The sequence below is a fragment of the Misgurnus anguillicaudatus genome, chromosome 2 (genome assembly GCF_027580225.2).
Source record: "Misgurnus anguillicaudatus chromosome 2, ASM2758022v2, whole genome shotgun sequence".
In the NCBI taxonomy this organism is placed as follows: Eukaryota; Metazoa; Chordata; class Actinopteri; order Cypriniformes; family Cobitidae; genus Misgurnus; species Misgurnus anguillicaudatus.
In genome coordinates, this window is record NC_073338.2 from 29,555,258 (window position 1) to 29,573,441 (window position 18,184).

The window sequence follows — 18,184 nt, forward strand, 5'->3', positions numbered from 1 at the left end:
TCATTGTTGTTGGTTTTTGCCGTCCGTGAAAAGCTCTCCCAGGAGTGGGGAAATCCTCCTATGGAGAGTCGATAATTGCTCTAATGTAATAGCTTTTTCCCTCCCCTTTCTCTTCTTTTGCAGGCTATTAAGTTTGACCCTGAGACCCATCTTCCTGTAATCATGGACAGCTGCACCGGCTGTACTCTGTGCCTGAGCGTGTGCCCCATCATCGACTGCATCAAAATGGTTACCAGGACAACGCCGTACGTGCCCAAGAGGGGCCTGCCTGTTAATTCCGTTTGCTAAAGCACACTGTCGCTCCACCTGACCGGAGAGAAAAGAAAGCCATGGGCCGACGTCTCATTCAGAGCATTCGATTGCGCTCGTAATTGCTGTGTGAAAAATTACCTTTATTATGAAAACGAATAATTAGCCGGCAGAAATAATTGCTTTATATTCCCAAACCGGTTATGCTAGAATAATTGTGCTGGCGCGGAAAGAGTTGCATTATTTCAAAACAACAGAGTGCAATGTTGATCCGTCTTTTTCTCTCTCCAAAGATACAGCAACCAAAATCTAAATGGATCGATTGGGAATAATGATTAAGTGCTTGATATAAATAGCAATAAATAGATTATATTCCTCGAAGTATAGTAATTGACAATATTGAAGTTATCATTTTCACTATAGTACTTGTACTTTCCTTTCTGTGACTAAAAATTGGGAAATTAAAGTGTAATAATTTAAAGGCATAGTCAAATCCAGATCATTTGCTCACCACCATGTCATCCGGGGTGTTGATGTCTTTCTTTGTTCAGTCGGGAGGAGGTTGTGTTTTTTGAGGAGGGCATTGCGGGATTTTTCTCATTTTGGTGGACTTTGGTGGACACCAACACTTGGCACTTGACTCAACACGTGGCAGTTTTTTTCAATGGAGTTTCGGGGGACTGTGGACGATCCCGGGCGGGGCATGGGGGTCTTGTCTGGCGAGGCGATTGTCATTTTTGACAATAAAAAAAGATGCACTTTTGAACCACAACTTTTCGTCTAGGTCCGATCCAGCGCGACCTAACGTAAATGCGTAGTGACGTAGGGATGTCACGTGTTACATATATAAAACGCACATTTACGGACCATTTTAAACAATAAACTGACCAAAAGACATTAATTAGTATCATTCCACATACAACAACGTCGGAACGGTCCTCTTTCAACACACTTGTAAACACTGGGGCGGAGTTTCGCGTTCGTCCTCTGTGACCTCTTGACGTCATGACGTATTGTGTGAGGTCACGCTGACGCTCTCAGGACCGGACCTGGACGGGAAGTTGTGGTTTGGAAGTGTATGTTTGTTGTTTTTCTTGTCAAAAATGACAGTCGTTTCGCTGGATGGGACCCTTGTGCCTCGTTTGGGATCGTTTGGAGTCCTTTGAAACTGCGTTGAAGGGGGCTGTTGCGTGTTGAGTTGGGTGTTGGGTGTTGGTGTCCATTGGAGTCCATTGGAATGGGGGGGATTCTGGGATGTTTTCCTCGGGAAACGTGGTTTCTTCTGGACTGATCGGGGAGGGACATCAACATTTTGGATGACATGTTATCTGGATTTTTCTTTTAAGAAAACGGACTATTCCTTTAATAATGAGATTTGGAGCATTAAAGTTAAAATTTTAAGTCATTGATTTTTGGCCTTGGTCGGTATTAAAGAAATCAAGGGTAGATTTTCACACTATGATCTTTACATTATTTAGGACGATTTTATGTAGAAAACAATAAATCACAAATCTCAAGTATAATACTAACAAATTATGTGAATACTCTTATTAGAATATGTAATAATGGCTCATAAAGCATATGTACCCTGTGTAATGATTCATGCTAAATATTTAGACCTAAAGAATTGCTTTCGTATGATCAAATGTAGTTTCAAGTATAATCCATAAATAAATGTAATAATAATAATATAATTGTTCATCTGAATAGTTTTATTTGGCGGATCGTTTTGATGTCTTGAAAAACAGCGTTTGGTTTTGAAAAAGGAACTGAACAAAGACATCACATTATAGCTCCTTTAATGTCACAATTGATTTGTTTTGCAAAACAACGCATTCAATGCAGATAATACGAACACAAGTCTGAAAGATTTATTCCCGCTCTCTGTTATGTTAATATGATGTTCCTATAATTGATACATCTGCAAAACAAACATCTGATCGGGTAGACCGGACCAGTCTGTAGATGGAGTTAATTAAATTGCTATCATTTTCATCTCCAAGATACAAACAGCTCGTTCTCAGAACTGAGATGTTGAAAAACACTGCTTTTGAAAAACAGCAGCCAGACATGTCTTGAGTTATTTCATCATTTGTTACAACAGCGTAATAACAAGAGAAAACCGGGCTTCAATAAATCTAAAGTTTGCACGTGAGCTCCGTTAATTTGGCCACGACTTGACTTGTCGCGTAAAAAAGTTTGCCTGTGAAAAATTAGCAACCAAGCCAGGCAAAAGAAAAAGGTTTAGTAAATGTACTCATTATTGACTTCCAAAGCCTTGTATCACCAACTGAATCATGCCTACCTTTCAAAGAGCATAAAGTTTTGATTTATTTATGCAAGCCTAGACCTTCACTGATTGTTATCAAATTGGACGGTTTTTATTCACCACATGATGCCAATTAAAGGGACATGTTTACACAGCACATCATTAGGTCAACAATGAAGCAAAGCTTGATGGTTATTAGAGTAAGGCATTGGCTAGAGTTTCATTCTGCCTTGCATCAACCTATCATTCATACACCACTGTGCATCAGCCCACTTCCTCTCTCTGATTGCAATTAAGAAATGATGGGCCTGGACCACGGCCAGACGTGCCAGGTTAAATTATTCATAAATGTTAATAAGACAAGCGAGAGCATTCCCTCTTCTTCTCCTCCTGCTCTCCCACCGAAGTGCTGTATTAGAGAAATAATATTGACCTTTCCATCGGAACGCCCACATGTGACATCAGGAAGTTGTTGCTTCTGTCATAATTTACACGTCTTTTTACCAAAGCACGTATAGACTTGCTTTTCCTCGTCTGCAGCCAGAACTGTGAGAACAGAGAAAATACATTTTTGCAACCGTAGAGAAGGTATTCATTATATTCATATTCCAAATATTCATTAGGAGCAATGATGAGATGATTATGTTTCACATTGTTTACATTCACACAGGGCTTTTGTGGAACATACATTTTAACTTGATAAGGTAGAAAGAAATCTTAATTTGAAGCAAAAAAAATATGTTTAACTTTGTTGTAAGGCTGCTCGATTATGGGGAAAATCATAATCCCGATTATTTTTTTTAAACCATAATCCCGGTTATTTAACACGATATCTGACTTCGATGTGCAAGAGAGAGAGGAACCATGATGCAGCTGATTATATTTTAAACAATAGGTAGTTTGCTTTAGCTCGCTTGAAACGCATGAAACGTAACAAACACATAAAGATTTCTACTTTGTTTTCAGACATATGCGAGGGCGCATGCATGTGCAAAAGAGAGAGACGCGGATGCTTATGACGTGCTGGATTGATAACACAAAACGAAATGACATAAACTAAATGCGGCACACTAATCAAATTACCTCGATTGTCTTGTTTTTGCAATTGAAATGTGCAAAAATCGAAATAGAATTGAAAAACGATTAATTGTTGTAGTCAAAACCACCTAATAATAATAATAATAATGGCTTTTATTTATAATGCACTTTACATTTTTAAGAAAATCTCAAAGTGCTACAATAAAATCTCAAAGGTGCTACAAAAGACATATTGAAGAAGGTAATAAAACACACAATTTATACAAACAGTAGTTAATTAAAAGGCGATTAAAAAGTAATTAAACATTAAAAGATTTTTTAAAATTAGACCAAGATATGACCAGTAAGTAATTCAACAGGGCAACAGTTATACATCTAACCACCTTAATGATGTTAACAGGTAAATAAGACAATGCTCTGATAATTAAGTGATATCCCAGCCATTGTGGTCTTGACTGACCTTGAAAAAAAATCTTGATTCTTCTTAGTCTGAGACCGAAACTAGGCTGAGACCTTCAAATTGGTCTCGGGTACCACAACACTGCTTTACCGTGGGTTCACACAAGCCGCGTTTGAGGCGTCAAATTTGCGTGTACCGCGCCTATTTTGCCGTTTGAGTTTACTCGCTTCATTCGCGCGATATTCTAGTCATCGAGACATTCACGTGGAAAATCGCATCATGGGAGGGGCTTCTGCGACTCCACTCGCTTCCTGTAATCACGTCACTATTAGAGCAAGCTCCTGATTGGTTAACGTGGCGCATTTTTCCGCCAAAGTTCAAATTTTTCAACTTCCTCATTTGCCATGGGAACGAGGTGGAATAGCATCTACCTTGCCGCGCTAAACGGCTCATTTGCGCCGCAAGACCTCTAGACGCGCGTCAACGCGTCTTTACATTAACTTAACATTGAAATCAATTGCACTTGACGCCTCTACCGCGGCTGGTGTGAACGCAGCATTAGGCTATGTTTTCACAGCAACGATTGTACTGAAAACATAAGTTTTTTTTCCTTTTTTTTGTATTATTATTTCACATGTACAAACGTTGTCTAAACGATCCACATTTACATGAAAAGGTGAAAATGACAAAAAAAATGCTGTATAATGCATGCCAGGTCAGTGGCTGGCGATGTCTCTTACACTACCATTAAGGGAAGTAATGAAGGAGTAGCTTGCAGTAAGACGCCTTTAAGCATCAATATGATATGTTAGTTCAACTTTTTAACAATACATACACAATCATGTAATCTGCCATTGCTGTGCGTGTACGTGAAAATGTGCATGCTTGTAGACCAAACATGTACTATGCATGCGCTTGACGTCATAGCTTTCACATATTTGCCTTTTTGCTGTTTACATGAAAAGAATAAAGACACTTTATCAAAAACTTGCACTTTGGAACCTGTTTTCATATGTTTTTGCGCTTTCTGGAAACCAAAAATACTAAAAAATTTCCATTTCAGTTAGAAATGTTGTAGTGTTAAAGGTATAGCGGAAATTTTTCTTTTTCCGGGTGGATCATAAAGACTATTGGTCATCCAAGTTGTCAATCATTCGGATGATATGTTTACGTAAGGCCGTCGTACGTGCTCATCCTTAGGTTCGCTTTCTGCGCATGCGCATTTTCAGGTGTATTGTGTGGAGGGCTACGGTTTCAGCAATTCATTGAAGCTCGCGTTCTCACCATGTTTTTTCAAAATGTCTGAGGGTCGCAAGAAAAAAAAGTCTTTACGAATTGTATGGCAAGAAGAGAAAGGCCTCTGAAGAAAGAAACAAGACCAGAGTGTTTTTGGGAGAATATTTCAAACAGTTTGGACAGCGAAGTTTCTTCTCAACAGCTAAAGTTTGGCATGCTATTTGGCAAAATCCATTTAAAATCACTGCTAGTAAAAGTTAATGTAAGCTATGATTAGCGATGCTAGCCCTGGCACAAGTCACGAACTGCGCAGACACGGTAAACATCTCAATGTATGAGCCATACCGGCAGCAACTTGCAACAGAGCGAAGTGAAAAACTAGGCTCGTGCATGCTCTCTCTCGAGCACACATTTAATAGGCGTTCGCTCTCGGGAGCAGATAGAGTGTTGCGCATGTGCATTTTTTTTTAAAAGTGGAGGGGCGGTTCTTTTAAAAAATCGGGAAAATCTTCCACTATACAAACAGTAACTTTCTGATTTCAAACCATCTGCCCGACTGCCTTTTTTAAATTATATTTTGGTTAACTGAAAATAGGAACCTCATTTCAGACTTGAATCTGTAGCAATATTGATATTTAATGCTCTTATAAAGTTTTATTCTCACTATTCTTTCACTAGATCAATAAATCTCAGCTATGAACTCTGTGACCCGCAACACTACACAGTTTGTATGTCTCTCTCTTAATCTAACAGAGTTCACTTAATACAGTAGATCTCTGCCAATGAGTAGATCATTCATTTGAATCAAGTGGATTAAATAGTGAAGGTAAACCTCATTTAAAGGTTCCATGTGGGGTAAAAACATTATAAAATTCAATTTTTATTCCTTGTGAAACCTAGTCACTGTAGTTTCATTTTACTTCAAAATGTAAAGGTTGCTTTTCTTAGATAAAATAAATTTCGATAATGTATGTAGACGACAAATGTGACCTCTTGAAGACGCAACCTTGAGACACAACTAACATATGCACTGTTGGTCCCTGTACCTTTTCAGAAAATACACTTTTGTACCTAAAAGGAACATATTAGTACCTCTAAGGTGCACGCACACCGGACGAGAAGCGCCGCGCCATGAATCTAAAAACAGAATACATTTTGTATGAATGTATGCACACCGGCAGCGCCTATCAGCGGCTGTCAGCTGTGACTCAAGACGCTTCTCAAATCCCTGTCGCGCCACTCACATATTTTAACATTAAATAACATCAAATTTGTCCCAAATCGTTAGTGATTAACATTGGCTGCTAACGTATATTTTGCATTTTGAAGTAGACGCTATCTGACTAAGCTTGAGCTATTTAATGTGCACTTCTGGTGTACAATACCTCAGAGTTGTCCTAGATGCGGCGTGGCGTTTCTCGTCCGGTGTGCGACCCCCTTAAGAGGTACATACTGGTATCTCAAAGACACATATCTGTACCTAAATTGTACATATTAGGACCTTTTTAAAAGGTACGGTCCCTGTGACAAAAAGGTACAACTTTTGTACCTTTTTTTCTAAGAGTGTACTTAAGTTGAGAGTACTTAAGGTATTTCTGCAGTGCTACCACCAATGGCACCAACATTTAACCAGCTTCTAGTGCAATTAAATGACCAAATTTTACCTCGACTGGCATGACAACCCTTGCTTACCGCAGGTATGACCTCTCTCTTGACCGGACTGTATACTCGGCTGCTGTTATCTCTAAAGTTTTAAATGTGAATGTGACTATAATCATTAAAGCTATTAGCATGGTGAGGCAAAAGCGAATTGGAGCCACCAGTGAGTGCCGTATAGAGCTCATGACCTCTGACCTGGACTAATTGGCATTGGCAGGAAGCTGGCAGAGAGCCTTTCATTTCACTCCACTATAAAAGCCTGAAGAGGTGAGAGACAATAACACAGAGCTACAGCGGCCAATGATTAGGTGCTTCACTGCAAGCCCATGATGGGTGGAGTGGAAAAAAAATCAAAAAAACAAAAGCACTCATTGCTTATTTACCTTGGCTTTTCAATTAATTATTCTGTAGTTTGTGTCTGTTTACATGTTGTGTTTCCAGTTTAGTTGTTTATCAAAATTGATATTTTAATTGTGTGCATTTAAATATGACAAACAGGATTTCGTGAGAAACAAATGCATTCAGGATGCAACTATGGCGCTTTTCAGTGTTTTCAATACCGTGGCTCCCTCCCAGTCATAAAGATATAAACTCTTGTTTGCTGCTTTAATTAAATTAGACTGGTGGAGCTAGGATGTCTGTGGAACACTGGCCAATGCTAATCTCATTTCGTCAGCCATTATGCCGCAGCTCGGTCCTGGCCTGCTCTCCCCATACATGCCAGAGTCACATCCAGGCTGATTCTAAAATGCACCTCCCTGCCAAGCCTTGGCACATCCATACAGCTTTAGAGCCTCTGTAAAGCCATTGTGAGTCTGAGCTCCACACCCTCTGAGCACCCTCCCTTCCTTCTTCAGGTAATAGTGAGCTCAAGTCATGTCGGATATATTGTCTGTACAGGTGCTGGTCATATAATTAGAATATCATCAAAAAGTTGATTTATTTCACTAATTCATTAAAAAAGTGAAACGTATATTCACACAGACTGATATATTTCAAATATTTATTTCTTTTAATTTTGATGAATAACTGACCTCTAAGGAAAATCACAAATTCAGTGTCTCAGAAAATTTGAATATTGTGAAATGGTTCAATTTTGAAGACACCTGGTGCCACACTCTAATCAGCTAATTAACTCAAAACACCTGCCAAGGCCTTTAAATGGTCTCTCAGTCTAGTTCTGTAGGCTACACAATCATGGGGAAGACTGCTTACTTGACAGTTGTCCAAAAGACGACTTTGCACAAGGAGTGCAAGACACAAAAGGTTGTTGCAAAAGAGGCTGGCTGTTCACAGAGCTCTGTGTCCAAGCACATTAATAGAGAGGCGAATGGAAGGAAAAGATGTGGTAGAAAAAAGTGTACAAGCGATAGGGATAACCATACCCTGGAGAGGATAGTCAAAACCCATTCAAAAATGTGTGGGGATTCACAAAGATTGGACTGCAGCTGAAGTCAGTGCTTCAAGAACCACTACCCACAGACAAATTTTGCATTTCCTTTGGAAATCAGGGTCCCAGGGTCTGAAGGAAGAGAGGAGAGGCACACAATCCACGTTGCTTGAGGTCCAGTGTAAAGTTTCCACATTCAGTGATGGTTTGGGGTGCCATGTCATCTGCTGGTGTTGGTCCACTGTGTTTTCTGCTACTGACCAACTTTATGGAGATGCAGATTTCATTTTCCAGCAGGACTTGGCACCTGCACACAGTGCCAAAGCTACCAGTACCTGGTTTAAGGACCATGGTATCCCGGTTCTTCATTGGTCAGCAAACTCGCCTGACCTTAAAGGAATATTCCATTTTCTTAAAAGAAAAATCCAGATAATTTACTCACCACCATGTCATCCAAAATGTTGATGTCTTTCTTTGTTCAGTCGAGAAGAAATTATGTTTTTTGAGAAAAACATTGCAGGATTTTTCTAATTTTAATAGACTTGAATAGAGCCCAACATTTAATACTTAACTCAACACTTAACAGTTTTTTTCAACGAAGTTTCAAAGGACTATAAATGATCCCAAACGAGGCATAAGGGTCTTATCTAGCGAAACGATTGTCATTTTAGACAAGAAAAATAAAAAATATGCACTTTTAAACCACAACTTCTCGTCTTATCTCCAGTCCTGTGATCTGGTCCAGCGTGACCTAACGTAAATGCATAGTGATGTAGGGAGGTCACGTGTTACATATATGAAACGCACATTTGCGGACCATTGTAAACAATAAACTGACACAAAGACATTAATTAGTATCATTCGACATAAAACAAAGTTGGAACGGTCCTCTTTCTCAACACTTGTAAACACTGGGGCGGAGGTTCGCGTTCGTCCTCTGTGACCTCTTGACGTCATGACGTATTGCGTGGGGTCACGCTGGCACATCACGACCATTAAACTGGCACATCACGACTATTAAAGTCCATTAAAATGAGAAAAATCCTGCAATGTTTTCCAAAAAAAAACATAATTTCTTCTCGACTGAACAAAGAAAGACATCAACATTTTGGATGACATGGTGGTGAGTAAATTATCTGGATTTTTTTAAAGAAAATGGACTATTGTGAAGAGAAGACGCGATATGCCAGACCCAACAATGCATAAGAGCTGAAGGCCACTATCAGAGCAACCTGGGCTGTTATTGAAACAACACATTTTGTGTTACTTTTAACCCAACTTCAACACAAAATGACAACCCAAATACACTTTTTGAATGGAATTAGTGAAATAAATAAACTTTCCGACGATACACCAATTATATGACCAGCACCTGTACAAGTTGAGCAGACATAAATATAGTCGTTGCATTGCTTGGTAAATTGAGTCTACATTCCCACCCTATTGGGGTGGGCAAGACTGCCCCAAAGGCAGTGCCACAGTTCTTTTACTATGAATGGTGAAAAGCAATACTTACTATGGCCGTTCCAGTTACAGAGATCCCGCCTTTCAATATAAAGAACCAATGGTCGACCTTCTGACTGATTAGGAGATACCGCATGGAAATCACTGATGCTCGTGTGGTTGCATCTTGCATAATGTGAAATGAATCTCAAGCCGAGTAGAGTGCCTTATGAGCAATCTAAAAAACTTTGGGATCTGGCGGTGTTAATTTGGGAGGTGCGTTGAACCAATCAGGGGTAACAAAAACCACAACAGACTTTTAGTGCATAATATAATACAGCCAAAAGTATCTGTGATGTCGTCCTCACATCAACTGAAAGTAACTTTATATAGCACTTTTCATTTTATTGCCTTCCAGACAAACTGCATTGTTGTTTTCCTCACATTTGTAAGTGGCTATGGATAAATGCGTCTGCTGAATGTCTACATGTAAATCTTTACAGATATTTGGCCTGTTCACAAAGCTCTTTTCCTAGCCTGTCTTTAATTGTTTTCTTTTGTTTAATGCAGCCTATTGTGGAAACAAACATTTATGAAAATTGCCAAGTTTTTACTTTAGTCTACTCTAAAAAATGCTGGGTTGTTTTTAATGTTGAAAATAACTCACCATTTTTATAGCATTTAAAATAAAATCATTGTAACCAATGTATAATTTTCTCACTATAGGAATAGTTTAACCATGATATTAGTGGTTACACTATAGTAATACAAATCAGTCTGTCAAAAAAACATGGTTATTACACCTCCATTATAATAAAATAATTGCTGTGTCTGAAAGCTAGGCAGCTGACTTGTTGTGGCTATGAAGGCAGGAGAAGGAAGTAGATTTAAGTGATTCTGAGTTTCACATATGCATCAAATTAATACAAAATTAGAAAAAATACATAGAAACCTACAGTAGAGTCACTGAAGACATCAAAATCTCCCTCTCTGCTTAACTGCTGGCTGGGCGCAGGTCATGCTTTCTCTGCACCGAGAATGGCCGAAAGCAGATGTTAAATGATGTTCCCTTGACAAATGCTGTGATAGATGGTAATGGAGGTGATTACTTTAAAGGGGGATAAAATGGTCTCTAAGCTACAGCCTATTGGTAGTGCAAAGCAGCAAGCATGTCTCTTTAAGCCTGGATTTTAGAGGATCCATTGGATTTTTGAGTTCACGGAGGTAGAGAAGATCCGACGGCAATCCTTACTTACCATCGATCTTTACTTTTACAATGGCTATGAAATAGATTTTATAGTACTGTCAAAATGAGCCAAAAATGAGGGATGGGGGAATCATCTGTTGATCAGGTTAAACTTGATTTTATTCTTTAGCAGTCAGCGCTTAAAGTTTATTGTCAAATATAAGTAGATCTTTAATCAGATCTCCATCGAATCGCAGGTTTTCAGCTGATCATTTTTATCATCACACCTAAATGAAGCCTACACGGAGGAGGATAAAGCTACAATAACACAGAAAGATAGAGAGAGAGAGCACAGCATGCAGCAGACTAACAGTTATTTCATCTCTCTTTCTCTCTCCTTCTTATAAGACTCAGTCAAAATTTTATTCAGTTTTTCACCTCAAGCATTACTGGGTTGCCAATAGTTCTGGTTTAGTTTTCTAGCATTTATTTTTTGATAATCCAAGCCAACACCTCTGCCTGTATTTGTTTGTTATTTTGCATCATGTTTTTTGTTTTACTGTTCTCTCTATATATAGTTTTAAAGGTACTTGTCAAATTAAAACTCTGCAAGATGGAGGAGTCAAGAGCAGTTTTTCAGTAGTGGCCAAAAGTGATGTGGTTGCTTTTAATGACTCCGCAGGTTTGATTTAACCATGAACATATGACACATATTTTTTTTACTTGGTAAGCTTTGTGCATGTGTTGTGTTGAATATTTTTGCCATGCCTCCTTAAACGATTAGTCAATTTTCTTAAAAAAAAAATCCAGATAATTTACTCACCACCATGTCATCCAAAATATTGATGTCTTTCTTTGTTCAGTTGAGAAGAAATTATGTTTTTTTGAAGAAAACATTCCAGGATTTTTCTCATTTTAATGGACTTTAATAGAGCCCAACACTTAATACTTAACTCAACACTTAACAGTTTTTTTTCAACGGAGTTTCAAAGGACTATAAACGATCCCAAACAAGGCATAAGGGTCTTATCTAGCAAAACAAGTGTCATTTTTGACAAGAAAAATAAAAAATATGCACTTTTAAACTACAACTTCTCGTCTAGGTCTGGTCCTGTGATACGCCACCGCGACCTAACGTAAATGCGTAGTGACGTAGGGAGGTCACGTGTTACATATATGAAACGCACATTTGAGGACCATTGTAAACAATAAACTGACACAAAGACATTAATTAGTATCATTCCACATACAGCAACGTCGGAACGGTCCTCTTTCTCCACACTTGTAAACACTGAAGCGGAGTTTTGCCGTTCATCCTCTGTGACCTCTTGACGTCATGATGTATTGTGTGAGGTCACGCTGGCGTATCACAGGACCGGATCTAGACGAGAAGTTGTGCTTTAAAAGTGCATATTTTTTATTTTTCTTGTCAAAAATGACAATCGTTTTGCTAGATAAGACCCTTATGCCTCGTTTGGGATCGTTTATAGTCCTTTGAAACTCTGTTGAAAAAAACTGTTAAGTGTTGAGTTAAGTATTAAGTGTTGGCCTCAAAAAACACAATTTCTCCTTGACTGAATAAAGAAAGACATCAACATTTTGGATGACATGGTGGTGAGTAAATTATCTGGATTTTTCTTTTAAGAAAATGGACTATTCCTTTAATGGACACCAACACGTAACAGTTTCAATGCAGTTTAAAATTGCCAAGAAAAAAAAATATGCACTTTTAAACCACAACTTCTCGTCTATCTCCAGTCCTGTGACGCGCCAGAGTGACCTCACGTAATTGCGTAATGACGTCGAAAGGTCACGTGTTACATATATGAAACGCACATTTACGGACCATTTTAAACAATAAACTGACACAAAGACATTAATTAGTATCATTCCACATACAACAACTTCGGAACGGTCCTCCTTCTCCACACTTGTAAACACTGGGGCGTAGTTTTGCATTCGTCATCCGTGACCTCTTGAGTGAGGTCACGCTGGCGCGTCACAGGACCGAAAGTTGTGGTTTAAAAGTGCATATTTGTTATTTTTCTTGTCAAAAATGACAATCGTTTCGCTAGATAAGACCCTTATGCCTCGTTTGAGATCGTTTAGAGTACTTTCAAACTGCCATTTTAACTGTTAAGTGTTGGGGCCCATTAAAGTCCATTAAAATGAGAAAAATCCTTGAATGTTTTCCTCAAAAAACATAATTTCTTCTCGACTTAACAAAGAAAGATATCAACATTTTGGATGACATGGTGGTGAGTAAATTATCTGGATTTGTTTTTTTTTTTTAAGAAAATTGACTAATCCTTTAAATGTATTGCAGAGCTGAACTACACTTTATATCCAAGCTGAAATACACGACATGCATGCAAAACTTTAACACTTTTTAACAACATCTTTGAATAAACGGTGAATATGTCTGCCTTTTGGGGCTGTGAGGTGTTGGCCACTATACTGTATGTATCTATTTGTGCCTCGGTAAATGTTGTTTTTTGTGAAAAGATGATATATATATATATATATATATATATATATATATATATATATATATATATATATATATTCTGGGCCATTCCTGCAGTAAAACAAACATTTTTAAAAAGAAAAATAGTTTTTTGGACTTAAGTCATATAAATGAAATGATGACACTGTCTGCTTTACTGTGTACTACACTAGCTAACAATACAACCCATTGCCTGAAAATAAGATTAAGCTGTCACTTAGAAAGAAAAATAATCCTCCAACGCATCTCCCCTTTTCTTTGTGAATCAGGGTAGATGGATTGATAGTGAGATATCATTTTATATCATCCGACAGACCAAATCTGCCTGACTTATTCTTAAATGAATTTTAAAGTTGTCCTACTGGAGCCATTCAATGCACATGCAGGTATACTTCCGAGTGCATGATGTATGTTTCAATAAGCAAAAAACTCTCTGTTGTATAATTCAGTGATTTTTATAGTGACAGTGGTGTGAGCTCTTGTTCTGCAGCAATTAACCTCTTAAGTTCTTAAAACTGAATGGAAGAAAGCCATCATGTCATTTGCATATAGATAACAGCCGTTTGATTTGGGAAGTCACTGCATTATACCATGATCTGGAAGATTTGGCTGTGAATAAACCTTTTTCTTCCTCACCGCTTATTTTTGCAGTTCTAGATATGTCAGTGTGGGTAAAAAAAGATGTCATTTGGAAGGCCAGCCAGTCAGATTTCCACTGAGCTCCTGAGCTGTGAATGTAATGCAGGTGATGCCATGTTCTGTCCTCGCTGACTGAGCGCTTCTGTCGTAACCAAAATGTGCTGCTGCCATCAACTGTGAGACATAACTCAATGTTAACTTCAATGTTTTACGCTACATAGGTTAACTGTGCTGTACATACATAAAGGTATAGAAGCAAATGCATGAAATGAAGATATAGGTCTTAGTTTTTTACCAACTGATATGGCCCAATATAGAGACAGGGGGTAAAACTATTAAACGGACACGTCTAACATAACAGTAAGTGATTAAAGGCAAAATAAAGTAATATATGGAAAACGACCGCCGATAAATGTAATATATGGCGAACCATGCAGTCTGTTGACATTTGGGTCATAATTACGCTATGCTAATTAAATCTGCCGAGTATCAGAGAGCTGTTTAATAATTCAAACCAAGTGCAACCTCTAATACCAATGGCAATTTCCCAAAGTAAAGACAGTGGAATGATCATACTTGTTTCTCTTAAATATTTAATTCTCATTGGGAAATCTTTTTGACACCCTGACCTACAAAGACTAAGAAGGGCAGGACAATGACACTATTTCTGTGCTTACAGTGCTAAAACTGCTCTTAACCGCCATATGAAAGTGTGTTCTGTTACACTGCTGTTAGCACCGCATGAATTTACACTTAGATTTATGCTATATTTATATCCGATTTTAAAGAAAAACAGATCATTTGGCACAAGTCTTCTGACTTTTCTGTTTTGAGCAATAAAGCTTGTTCACAAATGCAAGATTTTTCATTGCTGTTCTTGATTCAGAGGAAAAACAGCAGTCCTCTTTTCCAAGCATGAGGAGTATTAAAGGCTAAAGTGGAGTTACATGGCCTTGTAACAACACAAAAGTTGTCTTGGATTGCTCAAAGGATCTAGAATAACACTATACACTGTCAAAACCAAATGGTCTTTAGCTGTCTCTGGTACTCTTTCAAAAAGTACACATTTGTACATGCAGAGTGCATATACCTCAGAGGTACAAAATGTATACATATCTATACCTAAATGGTACATAGGACCTTCTTAAAAGAGTACTGCCCCAGTAACAGCTTGGGACCATTTTCTGACCATTTTTTTCTGATAGTATAACAAGATCCCAAAGAATCAGGAATAAGGGTTCACACATAACTGCATATTTTAATGTTTTATTCTAAAATTTATATTAGAAAATGTTCCAATATGCAGTAAAAAAAAATTGCTGTTGTGGCCAATAATATTGGCAGACTTGCACTTAACACAACTATTGCTGTCTTAAAGGGACATTCAACTTTAAAAAAATATATATACTCATTTTCCAGCTCCCCTAGAGTTAAACATTTGATTTTTACCATTTTGGAATCAATTCAGTTGATCTCCAGGTTTGGCACTACCACTTTTAGCATAGCTTAGCATAATCCAATGAATCTGATTAGACCATTAGCATCATGCTAAAAAATAACCAAAGAGTTTTGATATTTTTCTTATTTAAAACTTGACTCTTCTGTAGTTACATCGTGTACTAAGACAGACGAAAAATTAAAAGTTGCGATTTTCTAGGCCGATATGGTTAGGACTATACTCTTTGGTAATTTTTAGCACAATGCTAATTGTCTAATCAGATTTAATGCATTATGCTAAGCTGGGTCATTCTACAAAAAAAGGTGGAAATGCTTGTCCCTTGCTTTTGCAGACCCCTTAATCGTTTAATTTGACTCAATAATCCCATAATAATATATATTTAATAAATATAGACTGTCCTTGTATGAATTTACTACAACACTGAAATGGTAAAAAACACACTAAATATGAATAATATCAAATAAATATTTGTCCCCCAAATTTATGTCATTGGTGTTACCATACCCAAAGCACCTTTATTTTGAAACAATGCATCAGCTCTTTGAAGTTTTTCTTGGGTCAAGAGGTCAGTGGAAGAAGTGTAGTGGAAGAAGGCAAAAGGTTTGTGAGATGTCTTACCTTATTTGTCTAAAATATCATGATATATCTAAGAATTTTGAGATAAGATTTTTTGGATGTCATTAGTGTTACTCTTTTTTATAGCTGGAGTGTTAAGATCTTTACATAAAAATACATTATACTGAATAAGTATGTGATTATTACATCTCTGATGAAACAGCACATGGCTAATGGCAGCCATTTTGTTAAAATGTTTGATTTTTCTGTAAATTGTCATTGGTGTTACCGTCATTGGTGTTACCGTCTTCTCTAATGAGTACTTCCTAAGCACTATTCCTTTAACTGACCAACATAAAAGCATACAAACAAAACAAGATGGAAAAATTTTTAAGTTTATAAGTTTTATCATATTCATTATCTATTATTATATTCTCATTTTGTCAGGTATTGAAGATACAACGTCATGGATTCTTTATTAAAATGTATTAAAAATTAAACATAGATTAAGCTCCCCGTTTTGCGGATTCATTGACAAGTAAATTAATGCTATTATAGAAGTTTTGGGTGTTTTGAAAGAAGTTCATTTAAGCAGATTTCCATCACCCGAATTCCACCTTTTCTGTAGAATGACCCAACTATGCTAAAAGTGGCACCGCCAGACCCGGAGATCAACTGAATGGATTTCAAAACGGTAAAAATCAAATGTTTAACTCTAGGGGAGCTGGACAATGGGCATATTTTCAAAAAAACTGGAATGTCCCTTTAAAAATATTAGTATCATCTAAAGCACATGCACATGTATTACAAAAAGTTCGTTTTTATTTTGAATGCTGTATGTTCTTTCTAAATAATAAAAAATGCCATTGAAACTATTACGATGTAAATGTGGTAGCACAGCTTGCAATATTCCAGTCATGGATGAGGTCCAAAGATACTGATATGCCAAAATACAGACAGTTTGGCAGTCTTTGTCCAAACTGAATACAGCTTTCCAGCTATGAAAGCTGAGCTCTCCACAGGTACTTACTTAGTATTCTCCAGTTTGACCTCTTGTAAGAGTTTTAATAAGTTGACTTACTATATTTTAAATCTTAAAAGGGGACATTTCACAAGATTCTTTTATGATGTAAAATAAATCTTTGTTGTATCCAGAGTACATATGTGAAGTTCTAGTTCAAAATATGATATAGGTATAAATATAGGTGTGAGCAAAAATGTGCTGTTTAAATGCAAATGAGCTGATCTCTGCAGTTAATGGCAGTGCCGTGGTTGGATAGTGTAGATTAAGGGGCGGTATTATCCCCCTCTGACATCACAAGAGGAGCAAAATTTCAATGACCTATTTTTTTCACATGCTTGCAGAGAATGATTTACCAAAACTAAGTTGCTGGGTTGTTCTTTTTTTTACATTTTCTAGGTTGATAGAAGCACTGGGGACCCAATTATAGCACTTAAACATGGAAAAACTCAGATTTTCATGATATGTCCCCTTTAAATACATTTGTATTCAGATTTCAGCAAACAGCCAAAAACAAATCTTCATGTCTGACCATGAAAAAGGCACTCCACTCTATAAAAATATTTTCTTTTCCTATAAAGGACAAATGAAGATCTAAATTAGTTTGATTCTTCGAAAGGATTTTCCTTTTATATTAACAAAAAATCTTGCACCTCGTGTCTTTTCTTAAATTTGCCATTGAGATCTCTTCTCTGCTATTCCAATGTACAATCAAGTTGCTTTAACTGCCACATCCTAAGAGGTTGGCTTAAGTATGCAACTTTCCTCAGTGGAGCCACCTTTAATCCTTTATTGCATGCACTAATCTGTCTGCTTAACAACCCTCTCCAAGATGCTTGATAATGGGGATGTGATAAAGGCACATTGGTACCAAGTTCATATAGGAAGAGTGATCCGTGGATAAGCATGAGAATATACAGAATGACTAGAGACAGATGACAATAGAGTGGACAATTTACAGAGTGCGAGTGCAAACAGAAAGGTAATTTGTTTTACTGTCTGGCTTAAAAGGTATACGTTTATATTAAGGCAAGTAGTTCTTAACCCAATCTGGAAAGAGTGCATCAGAAAACGAAGCCAAGTGAGATACAGAGGACAGTAGAGGAAGAGAAAGAGACAGCAGAGAGGCAGAGG

At 37.5% G+C, this 18,184-nt stretch overlaps 1 protein-coding gene across 3 annotated transcripts in view; it reads left to right on the plus strand.

Annotated features, from left to right (window-relative positions):
* dpydb (dihydropyrimidine dehydrogenase b) overlaps positions 1–4,943 on the plus strand; it is a 161,140-nt gene extending 156,197 nt beyond the window's left edge. For all 3 annotated transcript variants that reach the window (XM_073876477.1, XM_073876465.1, XM_073876471.1), the window contains one exon: positions 124–4,943. In XM_073876477.1, the coding sequence (XP_073732578.1) occupies positions 124–288 (165 nt within the window). In that variant the 3' untranslated portion in view covers positions 289–4,943. The remainder of the gene's footprint in view (positions 1–123) is intronic.
* Positions 4,944–18,184: the final 13,241 nt, after the last annotated feature.